At 41.3% G+C, this 22562-nt stretch overlaps 1 protein-coding gene across 3 annotated transcripts in view; it reads left to right on the top strand.

Moving 5' to 3' along the window:
• LOC122802732 (ankyrin repeat and SOCS box protein 9-like) overlaps positions 1–22562 on the top strand; it is a 553320-nt gene that overhangs the window by 42613 nt on the left and 488145 nt on the right. For 2 of the 3 annotated variants that reach the window (XM_044072495.1, XM_044072496.1), the window contains exon 2: positions 12069–12148. The exons of the other annotated variant lie outside the window; for it this stretch is intronic. In XM_044072495.1, coding sequence (XP_043928430.1) covers positions 12069–12148 — 80 coding nt within the window. The remainder of the gene's footprint in view (positions 1–12068; positions 12149–22562) is intronic. 3 annotated transcript variants of the gene reach the window in all.

The following is a 22562-nucleotide window of genomic DNA, read 5'->3' as shown; positions in this document are numbered from 1 at the left end:
AATGTTTCGGTGTTAGGTTTATGGAACATATCAGGGATGTACACAACCAGAAGGAAGATAAAGTAATAGCTATGCATTTTAAAGATAAACACAACAGAGATTCTTGACATAGCTGTAGAATGCTTTGTGGTTGTCTTTATAATCAGTGGTGATTTTATTTTTGTAACTAGCTTTGGAGGATTTTATGAGGTTACTCAGCTTCTTGAAGAATGTTTCGGTGTTAGGTTTATGGAACATATCAGGGATGTACACAACCAGAAGGAAGATAAAGTAATAGCTATGCATTTTAAAGATAAACACAACAGTGATTTTTCGTTATTACAGGGTTGTGTCTTTGAACAAATAAAGTTTTATGAAAATGATGTTTTACTTAAGGAAAAATTATTATACAAAGAATCAGTGTTGAATTTAAAGTTTGGTACATTAGTCCCTCTAAGACTAAACACAGAAGTAAATTGGAGGTGTTTTATTTAATAATTGGTTTCCTAATTAGTTAATGGGGGAAGGTTTTTGTTGTAAAAGGTGATTACGTTTTAAAGTTTTTTGTACTCCTTGAAGGTGCATACACCGAGGCGCTAGAGAAAGAAAATAAAAGAATTTGTGAACAGAATTTTCTGTATCTGGTGATTTTTCCATTCTCCTGGATTTGAACCAGTTGTAGCTAAAGTTTGGTGCTTCATTTGGAAGCTGATTGCTGTTGTTTGCTTCAGCTTCTTACTGAGACTGACCAGGTTGTTCCTGCAATCAGGGGATTTACTCTTTTTTTGCAACAGCTTCTTCCTTCTGTTGTAGAGTTTGCTTTTGTTTCTGTCATGGTTCAAGATGGCTTCAGATACTAACCAGGATGGTCCCCGTGTTTTTCGGTAAGACCTGACATCAGTTTTGGGAATGGTTGGTAATAATGGATCCCAGGTGGGATCACAATGAATTATGGAACAATATTTGAATGCCTCCCAAAATTCATCTTCAGCTATAAATGAGAACCGGAATGGCAGCCAAGGTTTGGGACATTTTTCTGATCACTGTATTAGTGAAAGAGCTAAATGTATTTCTAATCCATTTCTTTCGGTGGGACAAACACTTAATATAGTCCCTCCTGATAAAAAAGATTTATGTGACAAATTTCAAGGTCTTTTGGAAAAAGAAACGAGAGTGCATTTTAATATTTTAGGGTTACAAAGGTATATAAACCTCAATGTCACTCCTAGGGGGTCGTCGTTTTATTAAAAATCCAAGTGTGCCTTTTGACATGACTTGTGAAGTTAATAAACAATTTAAAGACCACTGGATAGTGGCTTCTCATAGATGTGTGATGGAGTGGCTGCACATTTTGTTGGAGAGCAGCATCTTACCCTCACCTAGAATGATGCCACAGTACAAAGACAAAATGATCGATTTTAACAATTGGCTAAAATTTTGGTGTCATTCAAAGGGGATCCAGTGTCTGTCAGCCTGGGATGACAAGCTTGACAAGCCACGTTGCTTCGCTAGGGACGGCTTGCACCTGTCACCACTGGGCTTTCGGATATTGGCAAAGGCTCTTGCCACCCCCATAGTGCCTTTTTTAGGCAAGGCTCAAAAGTCAAACCCACCCCCATAGACAGCACAAGGAACAAGAAACTAAGGGTAATGCTGCTAAACGCCAGAAGTCTTAACCTCAAGATGCACGCACTCGAAGCTCTCCTCAGTATGGAGAACATCGATATCTGTGCAGTGACAGAAACCTGGTTCAAGGCTCCAGAGAGCACCCCAGCATTACCAGGCTATACCTCATATCATGCTTTTCGGCCCCAAAACCCGGACTGAACCACAAAAGGAGGGGGAGTTTCCATATTTATCAAGGATATCCACACCTCCAGGTTAGTGGCATTGCACGTATCGGAGACCATCCATGTGCAACTAACAGTGGGCAAGACTGCTTTTCAGTTTATAGCATCCTACAGACCACCCTCTCAAAGTCAGGAATCCCATTCGGCTTTCCTGAAAACATTGGAGAACATGAAGATCTCTCCGAACACCATTATATTGGGCGACTTCAACTACCCAAACATTGACTGGAAGCACTACTCAAGCCCCAGCACCTTAGCCCAAAGATTCCTGGAAATTATAAACTCAAATGCTATGGAACAACTAGTCACCACTCCCACAAGAGGGAACAACATACTAGACCTGATCATTACCAACATGGGGACTCTATGTTCCACACCAGAAGTATATCCCTCATTGGTAAGATCAGACCATAAATTAATTTCACTGGATGTCCACATCCCGACCCCACCCCCAGCCCAGAAAACCACAGTGAAAAACTTCTCAAAAGCGAACTTATCACTTCTCAAAACTGAAGTGGAATCCTTCAAGGCCCCAGGGCCAGTGGAAACTACAGCCCAAACTGCAGAATCCTATATAAATGCATTCTATGGACATCTCCAGGAATGCATGGATCATGCTATCCCAAACAAAACCAAGACCCAATCATCCAAAGGCAAGCGTCCAGTCTGGTGGACCCCTGCCATAAATAAACTGTACAACAGAAGGAGGAAGCTACTACATGATAGAGCAAAATCCCTAATAGGGAAGGCATCTCTGATCAGTACTAGCAAAAAATTACGATCCCTCATAAAATCCTCCAAGGCCAGCTTCGAGAGAACAATTGCACAGGACACCAAAGACAATCATAAGGCTTTTTTCAGTTATGTTAGAAACCTGGGATGCAACTCCCAGACTTGTTCTGAGTTGATTCTAAACGACAAAAAATACACTGAACCCACAGACATCGCCAATATCCTGGCAGACAGGTTCAGCGCAAACTTCTCCACCCCCCCCCCAAAAGAGCAAGTATCTATCCCGGCAGAGGGCTGCCTCCCAAACATCTCAGATGCTCAGGTGAAGGCTGCCCTCTCCAAAGCAAAAAACACTACTTCCATGGGACCAGATGGCGTCCCAGGTTGCGTCCTACATGAACTACAAGAGGAACTAATCCCTCAAATAAAACAGCTATACAATCTCAGCCTCACTACAGGATATGTGCCCACAGAATGGCGTACAGCAACAGTGGTCCCACTCCACAAAGGTGGAGCCTCTACGGACCCTGGAAACTATCACCCCATAAGCCTGACTAGCTTAGTCTGCAAGGCTATGGAGAGGATCATCATGGAGCTCATAAACAAAGACATTGGGGACCTACAGACACTAGATCCTACCCAGTTCGGCTTTGTCAAGGGCAGATCCTGCCTTTTGAACCTGGTTGACTTCTTTGAAACAGTCACCAAAGCCATAGATGAAGGGAAGATAGTCCACACAGCCTATCTGGACCTTGCAAAGGCATTTGACACAATACCCCACTCGGGCATCATAAATAAGCTATCCAGCTTAAAAATAAACCCCTATGTCACAAGATGGGTCACAAACTGGCTCAATGACAGAACCCACAGAGTGAGAGTTGCTGGAGCCATGTCAGACTCGAAACCTGTCACAAGTGGCGTCCCACAGGGTTCTGTCCTGAGACCACTCTTGTTCGGTATATACTTTTCCGAGGTACAGGCAAACGTGGGAGGACTATGGCTCACCAAGTTCGCAGACGACTGCAAACTGGGCGCCATAATCAACTCTCCAGCTGACACAAACATCCTTCAAAAAGGTCTCACAGAGACAGATAACTGGTGCCAGCGCCATGGTTTAAAGCTAAATGCCAAAAAATGTATAGTCATACCCTTTGGCGAAAACAATGTGCCCACAAATTACCACATAGGCAGAAACTCATTAAGTACAGAGAAAGTTATTAGGGACCTGGGGACCCAAGTTGATAGCAATCTCTCCTTTGAAAACCACATTGCCAAAGTGGTTAGAAAGACCTTCTACATAGCCCACCTCATCACGAAGGGTTTCACATCTAGATCAAGAGAGGTAATCGTGCCCCTTTATTCATCCCTCATCAGGCCCATCATAGAATACAATGCCCCTTTTGGGATGTACCTTACCCGACACCTGCAGCAATTAGAAAGACCCCAAAAGTATCTCACCAAGAGGATCAAGGGTCTCAAACAGATGCCATATGCTGCTCGGTTAAAAAAACTCCAGCTCTACTCAGTTGCATACCGCCTACTTTGAGGCGATCTATGCCTGACATACAAAGCTATGTCAAATCCAGAATTAATGGACATGCTCCACCTCAGTAAATCTAAATCCCTTAGAGCCACACGCTCGAGGGAATTGAACCTCAGCACAGAAATAAATAGAACTTGCTGGAGGGACAGGTTCATAACCCAGAGGCTCCCTTCGCTCTGGAATAGAATTCCAGTTCATGTGAGGCAGAGCACCTCACTGAATCTCTTCAAGAAGAATCTCGATAAGTGGATGGGGGATCGTAGGTTTGTCCCAGGGATTACTCCCGTGTCACTATTAGACAGAGGCACAGTAAACTAAACCTTAAAAAGGGCACAGTATACTCAAATCAAGGGGTGGCGTAAGCCATACAGAATCGGGCTAGGCTTATAATTGCCCCAGGGCAGATAGCCTACTATGAACCTATGAACCTATGAGAGAGACCAGTGGAAGCAAAAAAAGCTTAAACAAGATTTGATGACTTTGTCAGCTGAAATCACTAGTTCTCTCTCTGTTGATTATTTGAATAACTTTATGGGAAAGGTAAATAGTAGACTAAATTCTTTAGAAATGGAACAGATTGAATTAAAAAATCTAAGATCCTCAGAGACGTCAAAGACTATGAAAGAGGGCAGGCCTTTGTTGCACCATCCAATAGACGACGTGAGAACCAACAACGACGTAACGGAAATTATAAGAAGGCCCTATCTGTCTCATTCACCTCTTCAGAAGGAGCGAGTGGTAATGAAGGCTATAGCAACAAGGATTCAGAGTTCCCTTCTTTACCCACGGCACAACAACCAGAGGAACATCAGTGGCATTTTTGTGGGGAGAATGGAAACTTGTCGAACCGCAAATGGAATAGAGAAGGGTCAAACGGTTACTATAAGAAAAACAACCAATGTAGACAACAACCTTATAGCAAAAAAGGTAGATGGCATTAATGCTGTAACTGAGAAAAATATTTTTGTAAACCTTTCTGGGTGCGAATTAATGAATGAACAGTACAGGGTACTGAATTTGGGACTTATGTTTATTCCTACAGTAGTTCCAAGGTTACATGTGTTAAAACAAGAAATGTTTAGTTTTATTCGTAAGTTGCATTTGCAAGTATATTATAATAATGAAGTCAATTTTGGGTTAAATAACCAAGAACAGAATTCAGAAGACAGTTTTTATTTGTGCAGTGAAGATGTTGATATGTTTTGTGAACCTGAAACAAATAATGCTTATTGTTTGATTGATGTTTCATGTATTTCGTCTAAAAGTAAATTTATTCCCCCTTTTTGGTAATGAAAGTGTTTCTCATTTTAATTCTATGATTAACTTTGCCTTGGAGAATTTATTTAATGGTTTGGATGTTAAGAAAAATGATATTGGATATAATTTAACATTACAGGAGTAGAAATCTTTGAAAATTCTTACAAATAGAAGAGACTTGATTATTAAACCAGCAGATAAGGGTAGTAAAATTGTAATCATGCATGTTTCTCAGTATTATAAAATGTGCATAGATCATCTAAAGGATGAACAACTTTATGAAAAAAGTAAGATCGGATTGTATGAAAAAGCAAAAAAAGAGTTTGAAAAATTATTAAATAGAGGTGTTAAGACAATTATTTTCAGAAGGAAGATGTACAGAAGAAATTGTTGATAGCCAAATGTGAACTGGCCCATTTTTTTCAGTTTACCTAAATTACATAAAAGTATAAATGATCCACCAGGAAGACCGATTGTTTCAGCATGTAGGTATTTCTTACATAACATAGGTCTTTTATTATATAATTTTCTCCTTCCATATTTACAGAAGACACCTTCATATATTCAGGATAGTTGTGATTTTTTGAATAAGATTTCAACACTAATTTAGACCAGCAATACATACTGGATAGTATTACATGTGAAAAGTTTATAACATGAAGACGGCCTTCGTTCATTGTTATATTTTTTAGGTGACAGTCCCTTATCTAATTATATAATTGAGCTGGTGGATTTTTGTTTGAGAAATAATTACTTTGTTTTTAATAATCAAGTATATGGACAAAAACAAGGTACGGCCATGGGGGCAACTTTTTCCCCCATGTATGCGAATCTGTTTATGGCATATTTTGAAATAGAATGCCTTTATAGACATGAATTTGTGAGAGAATATGTTAAATTTTATTGCCGTTACATTGATGATTTAATTTTTATTTGTGAAAGAGGGCAAAATAAAATGGAAGATTTTATAAAAGATTTTGGACAAAATAGATACAATTTAGAGTTCGATGGTTTACAATATGAAAATAAAGTACCATATTTACTTATAATCGTAGAAGGCTTGGAAGATGGGAGGATTATGTCAAAGGTACATAGGAAGTTTACTGATGGTAGTCAGTTTTTCCATGCATCTAGTTGCCCCCCCATACCATTGCTTCACTTCCATATGCAGAATTCCTAAGGTTATCTAGGATCTGTAGCAATCGAGAAGTTCTAGAGGAAGAAATAATGGAATCTGCTCAGATGTTTTTGGAAAGAGGGTATAATTTTAATACGGTAATGGAAGCAATGGATAAAATTTTAGCATGGAGTAGGAACTTCTTCCCTTGAAATGAAAGAAGGGTTGAATAAATATGAAAATGTAAGGATAAATGGTGTTAAAAGGAAAAGTTTCATTTTGTTTCTACATATAACATTGAAAGTGGGAGAATTATTGAATTGGTTAAATATTATTGGAATTTTTTATTTAAAGATAAAATTTTAAATATTTCTTACATAACATAGGTCTTTTATTATATAATTTTCTCCTTCCATATTTACAGAAGACACCTTCATATATTCAGGATAGTTGTGATTTTTTGAATAAGATTTCAACACTAATTTAGACCAGCAATACATACTGGATAGTATTACATGTGAAAAGTTTATAACATGAAGACGGCCTTCGTTCATTGTTATATTTTTTAGGTGACAGTCCCTTATCTAATTATATAATTGAGCTGGTGGATTTTTGTTTGAGAAATAATTACTTTGTTTTTAATAATCAAGTATATGGACAAAAACAAGGTACGGCCATGGGGGCAACTTTTTCCCCCATGTATGCAAATCTGTTTATGGCATATTTTGAAATAGAATGCCTTTATAGACATGAATTTGTGAGAGAATATGTTAAATTTTATTGCCGTTACATTGATGATTTAATTTTTATTTGTGAAAGAGGGCAAAATAAAATGGAAGATTTTATAAAAGATTTTGGACAAAATAGATACAATTTAGAGTTCGATGGTTTACAATATGAAAATAAAGTACCATATTTACTTATAATCGTAGAAGGCTTGGAAGATGGGAGGATTATGTCAAAGGTACATAGGAAGTTTACTGATGGTAGTCAGTTTTTCCATGCATCTAGTTGCCCCCCCATACCATTGCTTCACTTCCATATGCAGAATTCCTAAGGTTATCTAGGATCTGTAGCAATCGAGAAGTTCTAGAGGAAGAAATAATGGAATCTGCTCAGATGTTTTTGGAAAGAGGGTATAATTTTAATACGGTAATGGAAGCAATGGATAAAATTTTAGCATGGAGTAGGAACTTCTTCCCTTGAAATGAAAGAAGGGTTGAATAAATATGAAAATGTAAGGATAAATGGTGTTAAAAGGAAAAGTTTCATTTTGTTTCTACATATAACATTGAAAGTGGGAGAATTATTGAATTGGTTAAATATTATTGGAATTTTTTATTTAAAGATAAAATTTTAAATAATTTCCTTCCAAGCCAGCCTTCTATTTCTTTCAAAAGGGAAAATAATTTGAAAGACATGTTGGTACATGGGAAGTTTATTTTACCTGATATAAACTTTGTAAAAAATGTTACACTGAATGGGACTACAAGTTGTAGTAACTGTGTTAATGTTCTTATGTTGTATGAAACTTTGATTTTATTAACAACATGAGGTCTGTTCCAAAATAAAGCTTCTCATGTAATAGTAAGGGAATAGTTTATGCTCTAAGATGTCCCTGTAATTTAGTTTATATAGAGGAAACAAAAAGAATGTTTTGGGTCAGGTTTATGGAACATATCAGGGATATATGCAACCAGAAGGAAGATAAAGTAATAGCTAGGCATTTTAAAGACAAAAACAACAGTAATTTTTGTTATTACAGTGTTGTGTCCTTGAACAAATAAAGTTTTATGAAAATTATGTTTCTTAAGGAAAAATTATTATACAAAGAATCAGTGTTGATTTTAAAGTTTGGTACGTTAGTCCCTCTAGGACTAAACACAGAAGTAAATTGGAGGTGTTATATTTAATTGGTTTCCTAATTAGTTAATTGGGGAAGGTCTTTGTTATAAAAGTTGATTGTGCTTTAAAGTTTTTTGTACTCCTTGAAGGTGCATACACTGAGGTGCTAAAGAGAGAAAATAAAATAATTTGTGGATAGAATTTTCTGTATCTGGTGATTTTTCCATTCTCCTGGATTTGAACCAGTTGTAGCTAAAGTTTGGTGCTTTATTTGGGAGCTGTTTGCTGTTGTTGGCTTCAGATTCTTACTGAGGCTGACCAGGTTGTTCCTGCAATCAGGGGATTTACTCTTTTTTGCAACAGCTTCTTCCTTCTGTTGTAGAGTTGGTTTATGGCAGGGAACCACCAGATTGGCTTCCTTTTTTTGGAGGATAGCGTCTTGGTTCTGTTGGGGATGGCATGATCCATGCACTCATGTATATGCTTATACAGTGCATTTGTATAGGATTCAGCAGCCGTACCTCTATTTTCCGTCTGTATGGGTGTCATGAAGCTTGCCATTTCTGTCTTAAGAAGCATGAAGTTTGCTTTGGAGAAGTTTTTTATGATGGTTTCCTTAATGGGGGTGGGGGTGGGATATTGATATCTAGGGTGATTAGCTTGTGGTCAGATCTGGCCAGCGAGGAGTTGACCTCTGGCATGGAACATCAGTTGCCCATATTGGTAATGACCAGGTCCAGGATATTGCTGCCCCTGGTGGGAGTATGAACAAGCTGATCCAGGGCATTGGAATTTATGCATTCCAGAAAGTGTTAAGCAAATGAGTTTGTATATGAGTAGTTTTCCCAGTTAATGGTGGGGTAGTTGAAATCGCCCATTATTAGGGTATTGGGCTGTACCTTAATATTATCCAGTATATCAGGAAACATGGAGTGGGCATCCTGGGGCATGGTGGGGGATCTGCAACAAGCTACAACCTGAATTGCAGTCTTGCCCAGTGTTAGTTGCACTTGGATAATTTTGGATGCATTATGTTGAGCAACTAGCCTGGAGGTGTGGATATCCTTAATGAATATGGACACACCTCCTCCTTTAGTGCTTCAGTCCAGGTTAGGTGGCCGAATGGTTTGGTATGAGTTATAGCCTGGTAATGCAGGGGTCCTTTCTGGAGCCTTGACCCAGGTCTCCATCACTGCACAGATGTCAATGTTCTCCATTCTAAGGAGTGCCTTGAGTGAGTGCATTTTGAGGTTTAGACTTCTAGCATTGAGTAGCATTATCCTCAGATTTTGCTTGCTTATACCTGCTACACTGGTGAGTTTGTCATTTGAACCTTGCCTAAAAAAGGCACTATAGGGGTGGCAAGAGCCTTAGCCAGTATCTGGAATCCTTAGGGAGACAGGTGCAGGCCATCTCTGGCAAAGCATCGTGGTCTGTTGATCATGTTGTCCCAGGCAGACAGACACTGGATCCCTTTAGAATGACACCAGAAGCCTAGTCAATTGTTGAAGTAAATCATTTTGTTCTTGTATTGTGGTATGATTCTGGGTGATGGCAGCATGCTACTCAGGGCTAGGGTCATACCTGCCTGGGCTACATGATCTGAGAGCTCCTCCTTGTCTCTTTTCATGTAGTTCAGGGAGGTATGTCTCAGGTCATTCACACTAACATGGACATTGACAGGGTCATATATGTATTTGTTGTGGAGTGACCTGAGTGCTTGCATTATGTGGCGGATCATGGCACCTGACAGACAGCTGACAGTAGCTTCCTTGTTTAGCCAGGTGAGTGGGACATCAGTGTGCCTGACTACAGAGTCACCTATGACTAGTGTGTTGGATACGTTGTTTTTCCTTATGGGCTAAGTTTGAGTAGCACACTGATTTTTTGGGCTATGCATCATTTGGGTAGTGTTGGGGGGGTGGTGATTGCTTGCGTTTCAACTTTGGAGGTCTCTGTTGTTTGGGCAGATTTTTATTGAGAGCCCCCGCGAATGTAGGTGTGTGTTTTGTGCTACTATTTGTGGGTTTAGGTAGTGTAGGTTTTGAAGGGCTATGTGTTGAGTGTGGTGTGGTGCAGGTGTTTACCTTCTCCACTTGACTGTCTAGTACAGAAATGGCTGGAGAGAGCTTGGCTTACTGTTTGGCTATATAAGTGCATCTCTCACAGGTTGTAGTGTTGGATGGTAGGAGGAGAGGGTTGTCAGTGTACATGAGGCAATTGCTACATTGCCCCAAGATGCCCAGCTTCATCAGGTGGATAGGGGAAAATACTGGGAGCTGACTCTTAGACATGGCTGGATAGGTGCTTATTAATTTAAGTACTAAAAGTTGTTTTCCTCCTAAAAAGTGAGGAAAGTTGATTGCTGCAGTAATTTGTAGATTATTTAGTGCTTGCAATGAGTTTTGAACAAGTGCTGAGCACAAGGAAACAGTTTTGAGTGCTAAAACTAGAAAACTGGCTATTTCTAAGGAAAAATTAGAAGAGTAGACTTTCTGGCACTAGGAATAGTTTAACCCTAGTTAAGCGGTGCTGTGTGATGTGCAAAACCTTGCAAACATGGGTTTTTAAACAGAAAGATAAAAGGGATAGAAATATCCCAAAATGGCCAATAGAACTACAGATTCTGAGCTGAAACTATTCCTCCAGTGACAGATAGGCTGTTCAAAGCTCACCACACTCACTGATGAACAGAGAAGCTTCCTTCTATCTTAGTAAGGTCTGGGCAACACAGAAACTACAAAACAGTCCAGAATTCAGCAAAATCTGAAACCTGGAATCTACTGCCTATAGAAAGGCAGGAAACGATTAGAGAGATAGGATTTTTTTTTTCAAAAATTAAAACAGATATAGTAAAACAAACACTTTTAAAGCAGAAAAATGGCTATCACACTTGAGTGTGTAGCCCTCAACAGTTCAACAGTTGAAAAACACTTAAAAATGATCAGTTAAAGTGCAAACAGTATCAGAATTCAAAAAACAGTTCAAATAAGTTGCAAAGTTAATAAAAAATGCTTGGAAAGTGTGTGTGTGTTTGTTTTCAGTAATATAGCTGAGCTAAGAATTTAAAGTTCACACTTCAATTTTTTTAAAAGAAAATTAAAAAAAAATTAACAAAATTTGTTTAAATAGTACTAAAATGACAGAATCAGTTGAAATTGCAGGAAAACAGTAGATTTAGCTCATAGAAACAACACAGTATTTAATGAATTCAACCAGGCAACTCTATAAACCGAACACTTCAATTTCCAGCAAGGAGAAACAAAATAAATTGAGTAAAACTTCTTTAAATACCATCAAAAAATAGAGGAAGTCACTAGGTGACAATAAGTTCAGAAGAACTTTCCTGAGTTTTTTACTTTAAAATGAAATCAAAACATCACTGTTTACTTTTCCAGCATGTGTACACTATTAACAGCCCTCTGAAGTTTTGTAAAAAAAGACAAGCCTTAGTCAGTGTAAACGGATGAGTTAAGATTTTAAACAAACCAAGCAAAAAAACTTTTTTTGCCTTCAGTCACTAGTCCATTGATTGGGAATTGCTTTTTCATATTTTCCTTTTCACGTTTTTTGTGTTAAACAGAATTCTTACCTGCAAACATCTGTAGAGTTTATCTTCCTCTGCTATCCCTTTCTTAAAGGTTATAGTTGTGTGTATGGTTTCCTTCCTTTCTGTCTAAGGATTTGCAAACTCTGTGTTACTTGTGTCAATATACTCAACAGTACTCTACTTCGTTTTTTCTAGATTTTACTTCAGATTGGTCTCCGCTACATGATGCAGCCAGTCAGGGACGTCTGCTTGTGCTACAAAACCTTGTTACTCAGGTATTACATAACTGAACTATTTATGACTGTCGCCCCATACCCATTTGTCTGTCATGGACTAAGGTGTATAACCAATAGCAGTTTTTGCCATAGTGTTATAATCCATGCTATCTTTGGTCACCCTTTGAGGAGGGGCCCTAAAGTTTTACTAATGTCACAGATACATAACAAGATAACAGTTGCTCAAATTTAAAATTGCACATAGTGATCACAGTAGTACATATCTGTGTGTGTAAACTATATGCTATTTTGAAAGCAGGAATTTCTGCAGTTGTAGCTGATTATTACTACAACTAAACATGTCTCTTGAAAGAAGTGTGTTTATACTATCTGTTAATGAAGTGACTTCTCCTGCGGTTGCAAAACCCCAAGCTTATCATGAAGAGAAATATTGAATACAATGACAGAGAAAGACTAGTAGTTTATTTGAGTCATTTTATATTTCTCTGACTTGCTATCTAGCCATGAGACTGATGAACTAAGTACGAACTTATAACTGGTAGTTTTTCTGTTAACTATAGTAACAAATTTTGGGTAGTATGCATTACTAGATGTCCTTCATAGGTTCATAGGTTGGTACTAGGCTATCAGCCCTAGGGCCTATACAAGCCTAGCCTAACAATTCCCCCGATATTTCTTCCCACAATATTTACTTCCTTGGACCCCTGTCTAGCAGGGTGGCTGATGTGATTCCCGGGGTGAATTTTACCATCCAATCGTCAAGGTTCCTTTTGAAGAGGGCCAAGGAGGTGCTCTGCATGACATGTATGGGCAGTCTATTCCAAAGTATGGGGAGTCTCTGGGTCAGGAACCTATCCCTCCAGCATGTTTTGTTCATTGTGATGGCAAGGTTTATATCCCTGGAGTGTGTGGCTCTGTGGGATTGGGATTTCTTTAAGTAGAGCATGTCCAACAGGTCAGGGTTTGACATGGCCTTGAATGTTAAGCAGAGATCACCTCTGAGTAGACGATATGCCACAGAATATAGCTGGAGTTTTTTTAGACGGTCAGCATAGGGCATCTACTTTAGGCCTGTGATTCCTTTAGTGAAGTTTTTCTGTGGCCTTTTCAGCTGTTGCAGATGTCTTGCGAGGTACATACCAAATGGGGTGCTGTACTCTATAATGGGTCTAATGAGGGATGAGTACAGTGGGACAATGAACTCCTTTTTCCTGGATGAAAAGCCCTTAGTGATGAGGTGTGCCACATGGAAGGATTTCCTGACTGTTGTGGCGATGTGGTTATTGAAGGTGAGACCACTGTCCACCTCTGTTCCTAAGTCTCTTATCACACTTTTGGTGTTTAGTGTACTACCACCTATGTGGTAATTCATGGGTACATGTTTTTTCCCAAAAGGGATAACTATACATTTCTTGGCATTAAGCTTGAGCCCATGGCTCTGGCACTAAGCGTCTGTTTCTGTAAGGCACTTTTGTAGAATATCCACATCATTAGGAGATTCAGTAATGGCTTCCAGTTTGCAGTCATCAGCAAACTTTGTTAGCCAGAGTCCCTTAGTGTTAGCCTGTACTTCAGAGAAGTAGATGCCAAACAAGAGCGGTCCCAGGACTGAATCTTGAGGTACTCCACTTGTCACTTGTCTGGAGCTGGATTTGTAGACGGCTACTTTTACAGTCTGGGTGCTATCAGTAAGCCAGTTGGCAACCCTTCGAGTGATGTAGGGATTTATGCCCAGTTTAGTAAGTTTATGATTCCAGAGTGGGGGATGGTGTCAAAGGCCTTGGCGAGGTCCAGATAGGCTGTGTGGACTGCCTTACCCTTGTCCACAGCTCTGGAGACTGATTCAAAGAAGTCATTCAGGTTCAGGAGACAAGATCGGCCCTTCATGAACCCAAACTGGGTGGGATCCAGTGTTTGAAGGTTGCCAATGTCTTTGTTTATAAGTTCCATGATAATGCGTTCCATGCCCTTGCAGGTCAGGCTCATCAGACTGATGGGACAGTAGTTCCTGGGATCCAAGGTGGATCTCCCCCTTGTGGAGTGCGCCACTCAGTGGGCACGAAGCCCGAGGTGAGGCTATGATTAAACATGACACTTAGGTGAGGTGCCAGTTCATTTTGTAGTTCATGTAGTACACAGCCCAGGATGTCATCTAATCCCATGGATGCTGTATTCTTAGCTTTAGAGAGTGCGGTTTCTACCTGTGTGGCCATGATTATCGGAATTTGGCAATCTTTTGGTATTGAGATGGGCCCTTTAGGGGATGAGAGGGGAGTGAAGTTGGCACTAAATCGATTTGCCGGGATATTGGCAATATCATTGGGATCAGTATATTTAATGCCATTCTGTTGTAGCTCAGACCAGATCTGAGCATTGCCATTTAGATTCTTGACATAACTATAGAATGCCTTGTGGTTGTCTTTAGAATCTTTGGCAATTTTATTTTTGTAACTAGCTTTGGAGGATTTTATGAGGGATCTCAGCTTCTTACTGAGGCTGGTAAGGGAGTTTTTTGCATCCTGGTATTTTCATCTTTTCTGCAAGAGTTTCTTCCTTCTGTTGTATAGTTTGTTTATGGCAGGGGACCACCAGATTGGCTTCCTTTTTTTGGAGGAGATCGTCTTGGTTCTATTTGGGATGGCACGATTCATGCACGAGTGGATGTGCTCATACAGTGCCTTAGTGTAGGATTCAGCAGTCGAACTTTCAGCTTCCGTCTGCATGGGTGCCATGAAGTTTGTCACTTCTGACTTAAGTAGCATGAAGTTGGCTTTGGAGAAGCTTTTTACAGAGGTTCATAGGTAGGTACTAGGCTATCGGCCCAAGGGCCTAAGTAAGCCTAGCCAACAAAGTTCGCTGGCTTACGCCAACCCAAAAATGTTAATTTCCTGTGCTGCTGTCAAGCAGAGCCACAGAAGTGATCCCCGGGGTGTATTTCCTATTTCCCATCCACTCATCAAAATTTTTCTTGAAGAGTGTTAATGAAGAACTTTGCTTGACATAGATGGGTAGCTTGTTCCAGGGTATGGGAAGTCTCTGGGAAAGGAATCTATGCCTCAAGCAAGTCCTGTTTATTGTGGTGACAAGATATAGGTCCCTAGTGCATGTAGCTCAGAGGGATTGGGATTTCTTTAGGTGTAGCATGTCCACCAGCTCTCGGTTTGACATAGCTTTATATGTTAGGCAGAGATCACCTCGAAGTAGGCGATATGCTACAGAGTAAAGCTGGAGTTTTTTTGAGATGATCAGTGTAGGGCATCTGTTTGAGGCCCTCTTTTTTCCTGGATGAGAACCCTTTTGTGATGAGGTGTGCCATGTAGAAGGATTTCCTGACTACTGTGGCAATGTGTATATCAAAGGAGAGACTACTGTCCACCCGGGTCCCAAGGTCTCTTATCACACATTCAGTGTTAAGAAGACTGCCGCCTATGTGGTAGTTCATGGGTACAGAGTTTTTACCAAAGGGGATAACAATGCACTTTTTGGCATTGAGCTTGAGGCCATGGCTCTGACACCAGGTATCTGTCTCAGTGAGGCCCTTCTGTAGGATGTCCACATCATTTGGGGACTCGACCGTAGCTCCTAGTTTGCAGTCATCTGTGAACTTTGTTAACCGAGAAGTAGATACCAAAGAGGAGTGGTCCCAGGACTGATCCCTGTTGTACTCCACTTGTCACTGGTTTGAAGTCAGATTTGGAGTCTGCAACTTTTACAGTGTGGGTTCTGTCAGTGAGCCAGTTGGCAACCCATCTTGTGATGTAGAGACACTCATTTATGTATCATCCCTCTAAATGCCTAGACAAGTTTAGTGAGTTTAGCTATAATTCCAGAATGGGGAATGGTGTCGAAAGCCTTGGTGAGGTCAAGATAGGCTGTGTGAACCACCTTACCCTCTTCTACGGCTTTGGTGACTGCCTCAAAGAAGTCAACCAGGTTCAGGAGGCATGATCTGCCCCTCAAAGAAGTCAACCAGGTTCAGGAGGCATGATCTGCCTTTCACAAACCCGAACTGGGTGGGGTCCAGAGTTAGAGGTTACCAATGTCTTTGTTTATGAGCTCCTTAGGCTAATAGGGCGATAGTTCCCAGGATCAGTGGTGGCTCCCCCTTTGTATAGTGGGATAACTGTTGCTGTGCACCATTCAGTGGGCACTAAGCCTGACGTGAGGCTATGATTGAACATGGTGCTTAGGTGGGGAGCCAGTTCGTTCTGAAGTTCATGTAAAACGCAGCCTGGGATGTTGTCCGGTCCCATGGATGCTGTGTTTTTGGCTTTAGAGAGCACTGCTTTTACCTGTGAAGTTGTGATTACAGGGACTCTGCATTCTTCTTGTATAGATATGGGCCCTTTAGGGGGTGAGGGGGGGTAAAGTTTGTAGAATTCTTTTACAGAGGTTTCCTTACTGGGGGGTGGGGGTGGGATGTAGATGTCAAGGGTGATTTGCTTATGGTCAGACCTGACCAATGAAGGGGTGACCACTGGTGTGGAGCATCTATCTCTCATATTGGTAATGACCAGGTCTAGGATATTGGAGCCTCTGGTGGGACAACAGATTAGTTGATCCAGGGCATTGGAATTTATGAATTCCAAGGACCGCTGGGAAAAGGTGTTGGTACCCGAGTAGTTTTCCCAGTTAATGGCAGAGTAGTTGAAATCACCCAGTATTAGGGTGTTTGGTTGTATCTTAATATTTTCCAGTATGTTTAGAAAGGTGTAGTGAGAATCTTGGGGCATGGTGAGGGATCTGTAGCAAGCTACAGTTTGGAGTGCAGTCTTACCTAGTGTTAGTTGCACCTGGAGAATTTCAGATGCATTGTGTGGGCAACTAGCCTGGAGGTGTGAATATCCTTGGTAAATATGGACACTCCTCCACCTTTAGTGTTTCAGTCTTGGTTTGGTGGCCGAAAAGTGTGGTAAGAATTGTAGCCTGGTATTGCAGGGGTGTTCTCTGGAGTCTTGAACCAGGTCTCAGTTACTGCACAGATATCGATGTTCTCTATTTTTAAGAGTGACTTGAGAGAGTGCATTTTGAGGTGTAGACTTCTAGCATTGAGTAGCATTACCTTCAGATTTTGCATGCTTGTATCTGTTACGGTGGTGGTTTTGTTCTTTGAACCTTGCCTAAAAAAGGCACTATAGGGGTGGCAAGAGCTTTAGCCAGTAACCAAAATCCCAGGGGTGACAGGTGCAGACCATCTCTGGCAAAGCATTGTGGTTTGTCAATCATGTCATCCCAGGCAGACAGATAATGGATCCCCTTCGAATGACACCAGAAGCTTAGCCAATTGTTGAAGTCAATCATTTTGTCCTTATACTGTGGTATCATTCTGGGTGAAGGCAGGATGCTGCTAAGGGCTAGGGTCATACCTGCCTGGGCCACATGATCTGAGACCTCTTCCATGTCTCTTTTCATGTAGTCCAGGGAGGTACATCTCAAGTTATTCACTCCAACATGGACAATGACAGAGTTGTATTTGTACTTGTGGAGTGACTTGAGTGCATGCATTATGTGGTGGATTCTGGCACCTGACAGGCAGCTGACTGTAATTTTTCTCCTTGCTCAGCCTCATGAGTGGGACATCAGTGTGCCTGACTATAGAGTCACCTATGACTAAAGTGTTGGGTATGTTGTCTTGCCTTAGGGGCTGTTGTTGGGTGGCACACTGGTGTTGTGAGCTATGTGTCACTTTGGTTGTGACTGATGTCCTTGTTGCTTGGGTAGGTTAATGTTAAGGGCCTCCACATATGTGGGTTTAATTTTGCTATGTGTGGCTGTTGATGGTGTGGGTTTTGAAGGGCTATGTGTTGCTTGAGGTATAGTGCAGGTGTTAACCTTCTCCTCTTGACTGTCTAGCACAATCTTGGCTGGAGAGAGCTTTGCTTCCAGTTTGGCTATGTAAGTGCATCTCTCACAGGTTGTAGCATTGGGTGGTAGGGTGAGAGGGTTGTCTGTGTACATGAGGCAGTTGTTGCATTGCCCCAGTATGCCCAGATTCACCAGGTTGACAGGAGAAATCACCGAAAGCTGACCGTTGGACATGCCTGCTTAGGTGCTTTTTTTGTAAAGTACAAGAGCTGTTTTCCCTTACCTTTGCAAGGTACTTTGCAATTATAGGCTGTTTAGTGCCTATGATTAATTTCTCCTTATTAACAAGGAGAGTTGAGTGCTTGTATCTATTTCCCTGTTGCTCTATTCCTTACAACAGGGATCCCCTGCCATGGGTGGTCTGACCTCTGGCTAGTATATCAAAGCATTTAGGTTGCTAAGGGTACACTGTATGGCACATGTGGCGTAGGGCATAAAGGTGATATCTAGACATACCATCCTCAGAACTTCTTTGCTGCCAGTCTGAATGCCATCTTAGATTGTCAGTCTGAATGTTCGCTTCACTTGCGGGTTCACCAAGCCATTTCAAATAAGTGCCCCATTGGGATTTTGTTCTTATCTTTTTTTTTTTTATATATTGTTGCTTGTGGGGTTCATGTCATCCAGAAAGGGTAAATGCCAGTGCAGGAGAAAGATTCACCACAAAGATCATCATGAGCAGTGTTTATTTTGTCAAGGTGCTTCCCATGACCATACATCCTGTTCTATTTGCCAGGTGTTCATCCTAAAGACTGTGTAGCTGGCTTTCCTCTTTTGGCAAAAGACACCATGGAAGGAACTTCCTATTCTGATGGTCAGCCATCCACCAAGAAGAAGGCCAATAAAGCTAGGTCTGATTCTTTGGCTGTGCCGCCTCTGCTGGATATCTCTCTTGGGGCTACTGAAAGCCCAGAATATTGCCTAGCTCCTTTGTTAGATTCCTCTGCTGTGACTTTTTTGGAGGCCAACATTTATCTGGCTTCACATACGTCCCTGGAGGCCTTGCATACATCCACTTCAGACATTCAGAGGGAACCAAGGCTGATTATTACTGAAAGACCTAGGGGTGTTCCTCAGATTTTGGTTAGGGAGGAGTTACTGACTACCATTATAGAGTGCTGTACGGTGTCTGAGCTTTCTACGTTTTACAAGGGTGACGTCCCTTTAAAGAAGGAAGAAAAAACTAAACATGTTTTTCCTGCTCCTAGGGACCCTCAGACTAAATGGCAGAATTTCACTCGAGGTTTGTTTAATGTCCTTATGACTCTGAAGCCTCCTCAAGCAGTTTCTTTTTCACCTCCCCTTGGACTTCTACTCCTCTTAAGAGGCCTAGGAAGCAAGATTCCTCTGAAGTGGAGGAGCATTCAGATGAGAAATCCCTTGCCTTTTCTTCCATGATTCCTTCTCCCTTAGACAATGGTTCTGAGGAAGAGGAGTCTACTAATCCTGACTCTTCTTTTGAGGAGATTTCCTTTGGGGACACAATTTCCAGAATGATGGAATGTTTCAAATGGGATTGTGCCCACGTGTCTCAGGTTCAGAAAAGGTATTACGAGCATCTGTAAATGGATTCTCCTAGGCCTTCTGCTGTTCCTCCTGTTCTGGCTGCCTTGTTGGATGTATTTTCTACTACATTTTAGGCTCATGATTCCAAGCCCCCTGCTCCCAAAAAGCCTGATAGGTTTTTATAAGGTGCCTGAGGATTGCAAGTTCCTTTATAAGTGCCCCTGTTGTGACCCTTCTGTGGTGTCTGTGGCATCTGACAAGCCATCAAAGTTACTGTCTTCCAGAAAGCTTTCTTCTGATAGACGGCAAAACTATGGAAACACTTTATATACCTCAGCTACCCTTGCTTTTAGGGCTATTAATTATCAGAATCATATGACAGTGTATATTTTGGTTCTTCTATCTCAGGCCTGTCAGGTTATTTCTGACCTTTCTGACTGAGGGAAAGACTTGTGCTATCTCCTTGTTAAGAACTTCTTCTCAGGTAGCTCACCATTCTATTAAATGCAGTTATGATGCAGCAGATGTTTCTTCTAGGGCTGCTGCTTTTGGTTCTTTGCTGAGCAGATATTCCTGACTTCGGCTTCAACCTTTGCCTGATGATATTAAGGGTAAGTTGATGGATGCTCATCTGGATAACAAGCATTTGTTTGGTGCTGCTACTGCAGAATTGTTTAAGTCCCTACAGGAAAAGAGTAAGGCTTTATAGGAACTAAAACATAGTTTTGTTTTTCTTGTATATTAATTCCAAAAGAATTACCCTAATAAGACGGCTTTTGTTTGTAGGTAGTCTCGCCTTCCTGCCAAATATAAGAAGGGTGGTAGAAGGCGCCCTCTGCTAAGGCTACCCAGACTCCTTCAGCTCAGGAATCTCCTTTTCCTGACAGACCAGGTGCTGCCTGATTACCCTGTTCTTCTCAGCCACATTCCTCTTTCTCTTCATCTTTTCCTTTCCCTTCCCATTTGGTTAAATATTACTCAAGATTTCTGGGTTCTTTCCATCATTCTTCAAGGGTATTACATAGTCTGGAATTCCCCCCCCCCCCTTTCTTGGCACTCCTCAGCCCCATCAGGAACAGTTAGCCTTTTTCCAGAGGTGCTTCAGGGTCTTTTGATTCAGGGAACTATTCAGGAAGTTCCATTTTCTCAAAAGTGGAAAGGGTTTTATTCTAGAACAGTTGTGCACAATGTCTGGCCCCAGGGCCAAATGCGGCCCTCGACGCAACACCATTCGGCCCCCAGAGAGTAACCAAAAAATGTTTTAAAAAAGTGAAAAAATGCTATGCCTTACTCCAGTCAAGCAAACTTTCCAGCACGTGCATACTTAACTAATTAACTGCAGTTGTGCACACCTCTAATTTTAGCTGCGGAAGTAACTATTCTTTGTTGTTTATAACTTGTAGTTTGTAAACAGTGGTAACTTTCTGCAAGAGTTTATAATAAGTTATGGCTGCAAGCCAGAATAAAGTTAAATGCAAAGCTGATGTAGAAAACAGGCAATTTCATGACTCCTGTCTTATGTAAATATGCCAGGACCTGTACTTATTGTTAACTCGTAATGACTTACTGTGTTTTGAGGTGGCCCGCAGATGTATTAAGAATTCATGTAATGGCTCCACTTTCTGGATCTCAAGGATGCTTATCTTTGTATCCCTATTCATGCCCTTTTCAGGAAGTTTTTACGTTTCTCTGTTGCTTCCTGGAATTTTCAGTTCTCTGCTTGCCCTTTGGCCTCTGTTGCCACAAGGGTATTCCCCAAACGCCTTGCTCCTATGATTGCTTTTTGCAGGCTAGGGGGTTACAGGTCTTTCCTTACCTAGACAACCTGCTTTTTTGGGCCTCTTCTACAAGGATTCTACTGCAGCATCTTCACTTTGCCACTTCTCTCCTGCAAAACCTGGGGTTCACTATACATTTCCAAAAGTCCTTCCTGAATCCTTCACAAGATGATTCTCTTCTGGGTTGCAGGATCCAGTCTATTCTAATGCTGGCATCCCTTCCTCCTCCCATGGCATTAACTTGCATTGCCTTCATTTAGTCCTTGCTTCCTCTGGCCTCAGTCTCACACAGGGAACTTCTGAGACCTCTGGGTTTCATGGCCTCTACCATTCCTATGCTCTTGCTCGACAAGCTCCACATGAGAAAGCTTCAGTGGTTTCTAAAGTCAGTTTGGCTTCAGCATTCATTCTCTAGATTTTCTAGTCCCTTTTCTTCCATGCCTCAAGCTGGAGCTTCAGTGGTGGTTTTGGTAGTTGTCACTCAAACCAGGGCTTCCTTTTCAGCCTTCACTCCCATGTCAGGAGCTTTTCACAGACGCTTCAGACGTGGGATGGAGTGTTCCTTTTGCTCTGTCTAATAGTGCAGGGCCTCTGGTTGTTTCAACAAAAGAAAGACCACATCAGTGTCCGAGATGAGAGCTCTTCTGTTGGTTCTTTGTACATTTCCTCCTCTTTTCATTCCAGGGCCCCTTAAGGTACTACTTACAGACAATACCATAGTGCTGTATTATGTCAACAAGCAAGGGGGGCAAGATCTCATCTCCTTTTCAGGTTAGTACTTCAAATGTGGGAGCTAGCTATCCAGAAGTGATGCTTCAGGCAGTTTACATTCCCTCAGGTCAGAACATTGTGGCAGCCCCTCTGAGCAGGTCAATATCACAGTCTCATGAGTGGATGCTTCACAGTGATGTGTTTCTGGACATTGTCCACCAATGAGGTATTCCTGAAATATATCTGTATGCCCCCCCCCCCCCGAACAGACAACTTCCTCTTTTTTGTACCAGAGCCCCATGTCCTCTGCCTTGGAAGGTGGATGTCCTCTCTTTTTACTGGAAGGGGGTGTTTCTTTATGCTTTCCCTCCCCTTCCTCTCATTCCAAAAGTCCTGTTCAAGATAAATCAGGATGCCCTCAAAATCTTGCTGGTGACTCCCTTTTGGTACAGACAGCATTGGTTCCTTTTGCATTTAGCCAAGGGCAATCATCACAAGTTACCTCACAGGATGGACCTACTCACTCAAGAAAGGGATCTCTCATCCATCCCCACCCATCCACTATTCAACTGACACTGTGGGTGATAGGATTT

Source organism: Protopterus annectens, chromosome 5.part0, assembly GCF_019279795.1.
Source record: "Protopterus annectens isolate FY-2018-M chromosome 5.part0, PAN1.0, whole genome shotgun sequence".
Taxonomy (NCBI): domain Eukaryota; kingdom Metazoa; phylum Chordata; order Ceratodontiformes; family Protopteridae; genus Protopterus; species Protopterus annectens.
The sequence above is the reverse complement of the archived record's forward strand: the minus strand, read 5'-3'. Positions and strand labels throughout refer to the sequence as shown.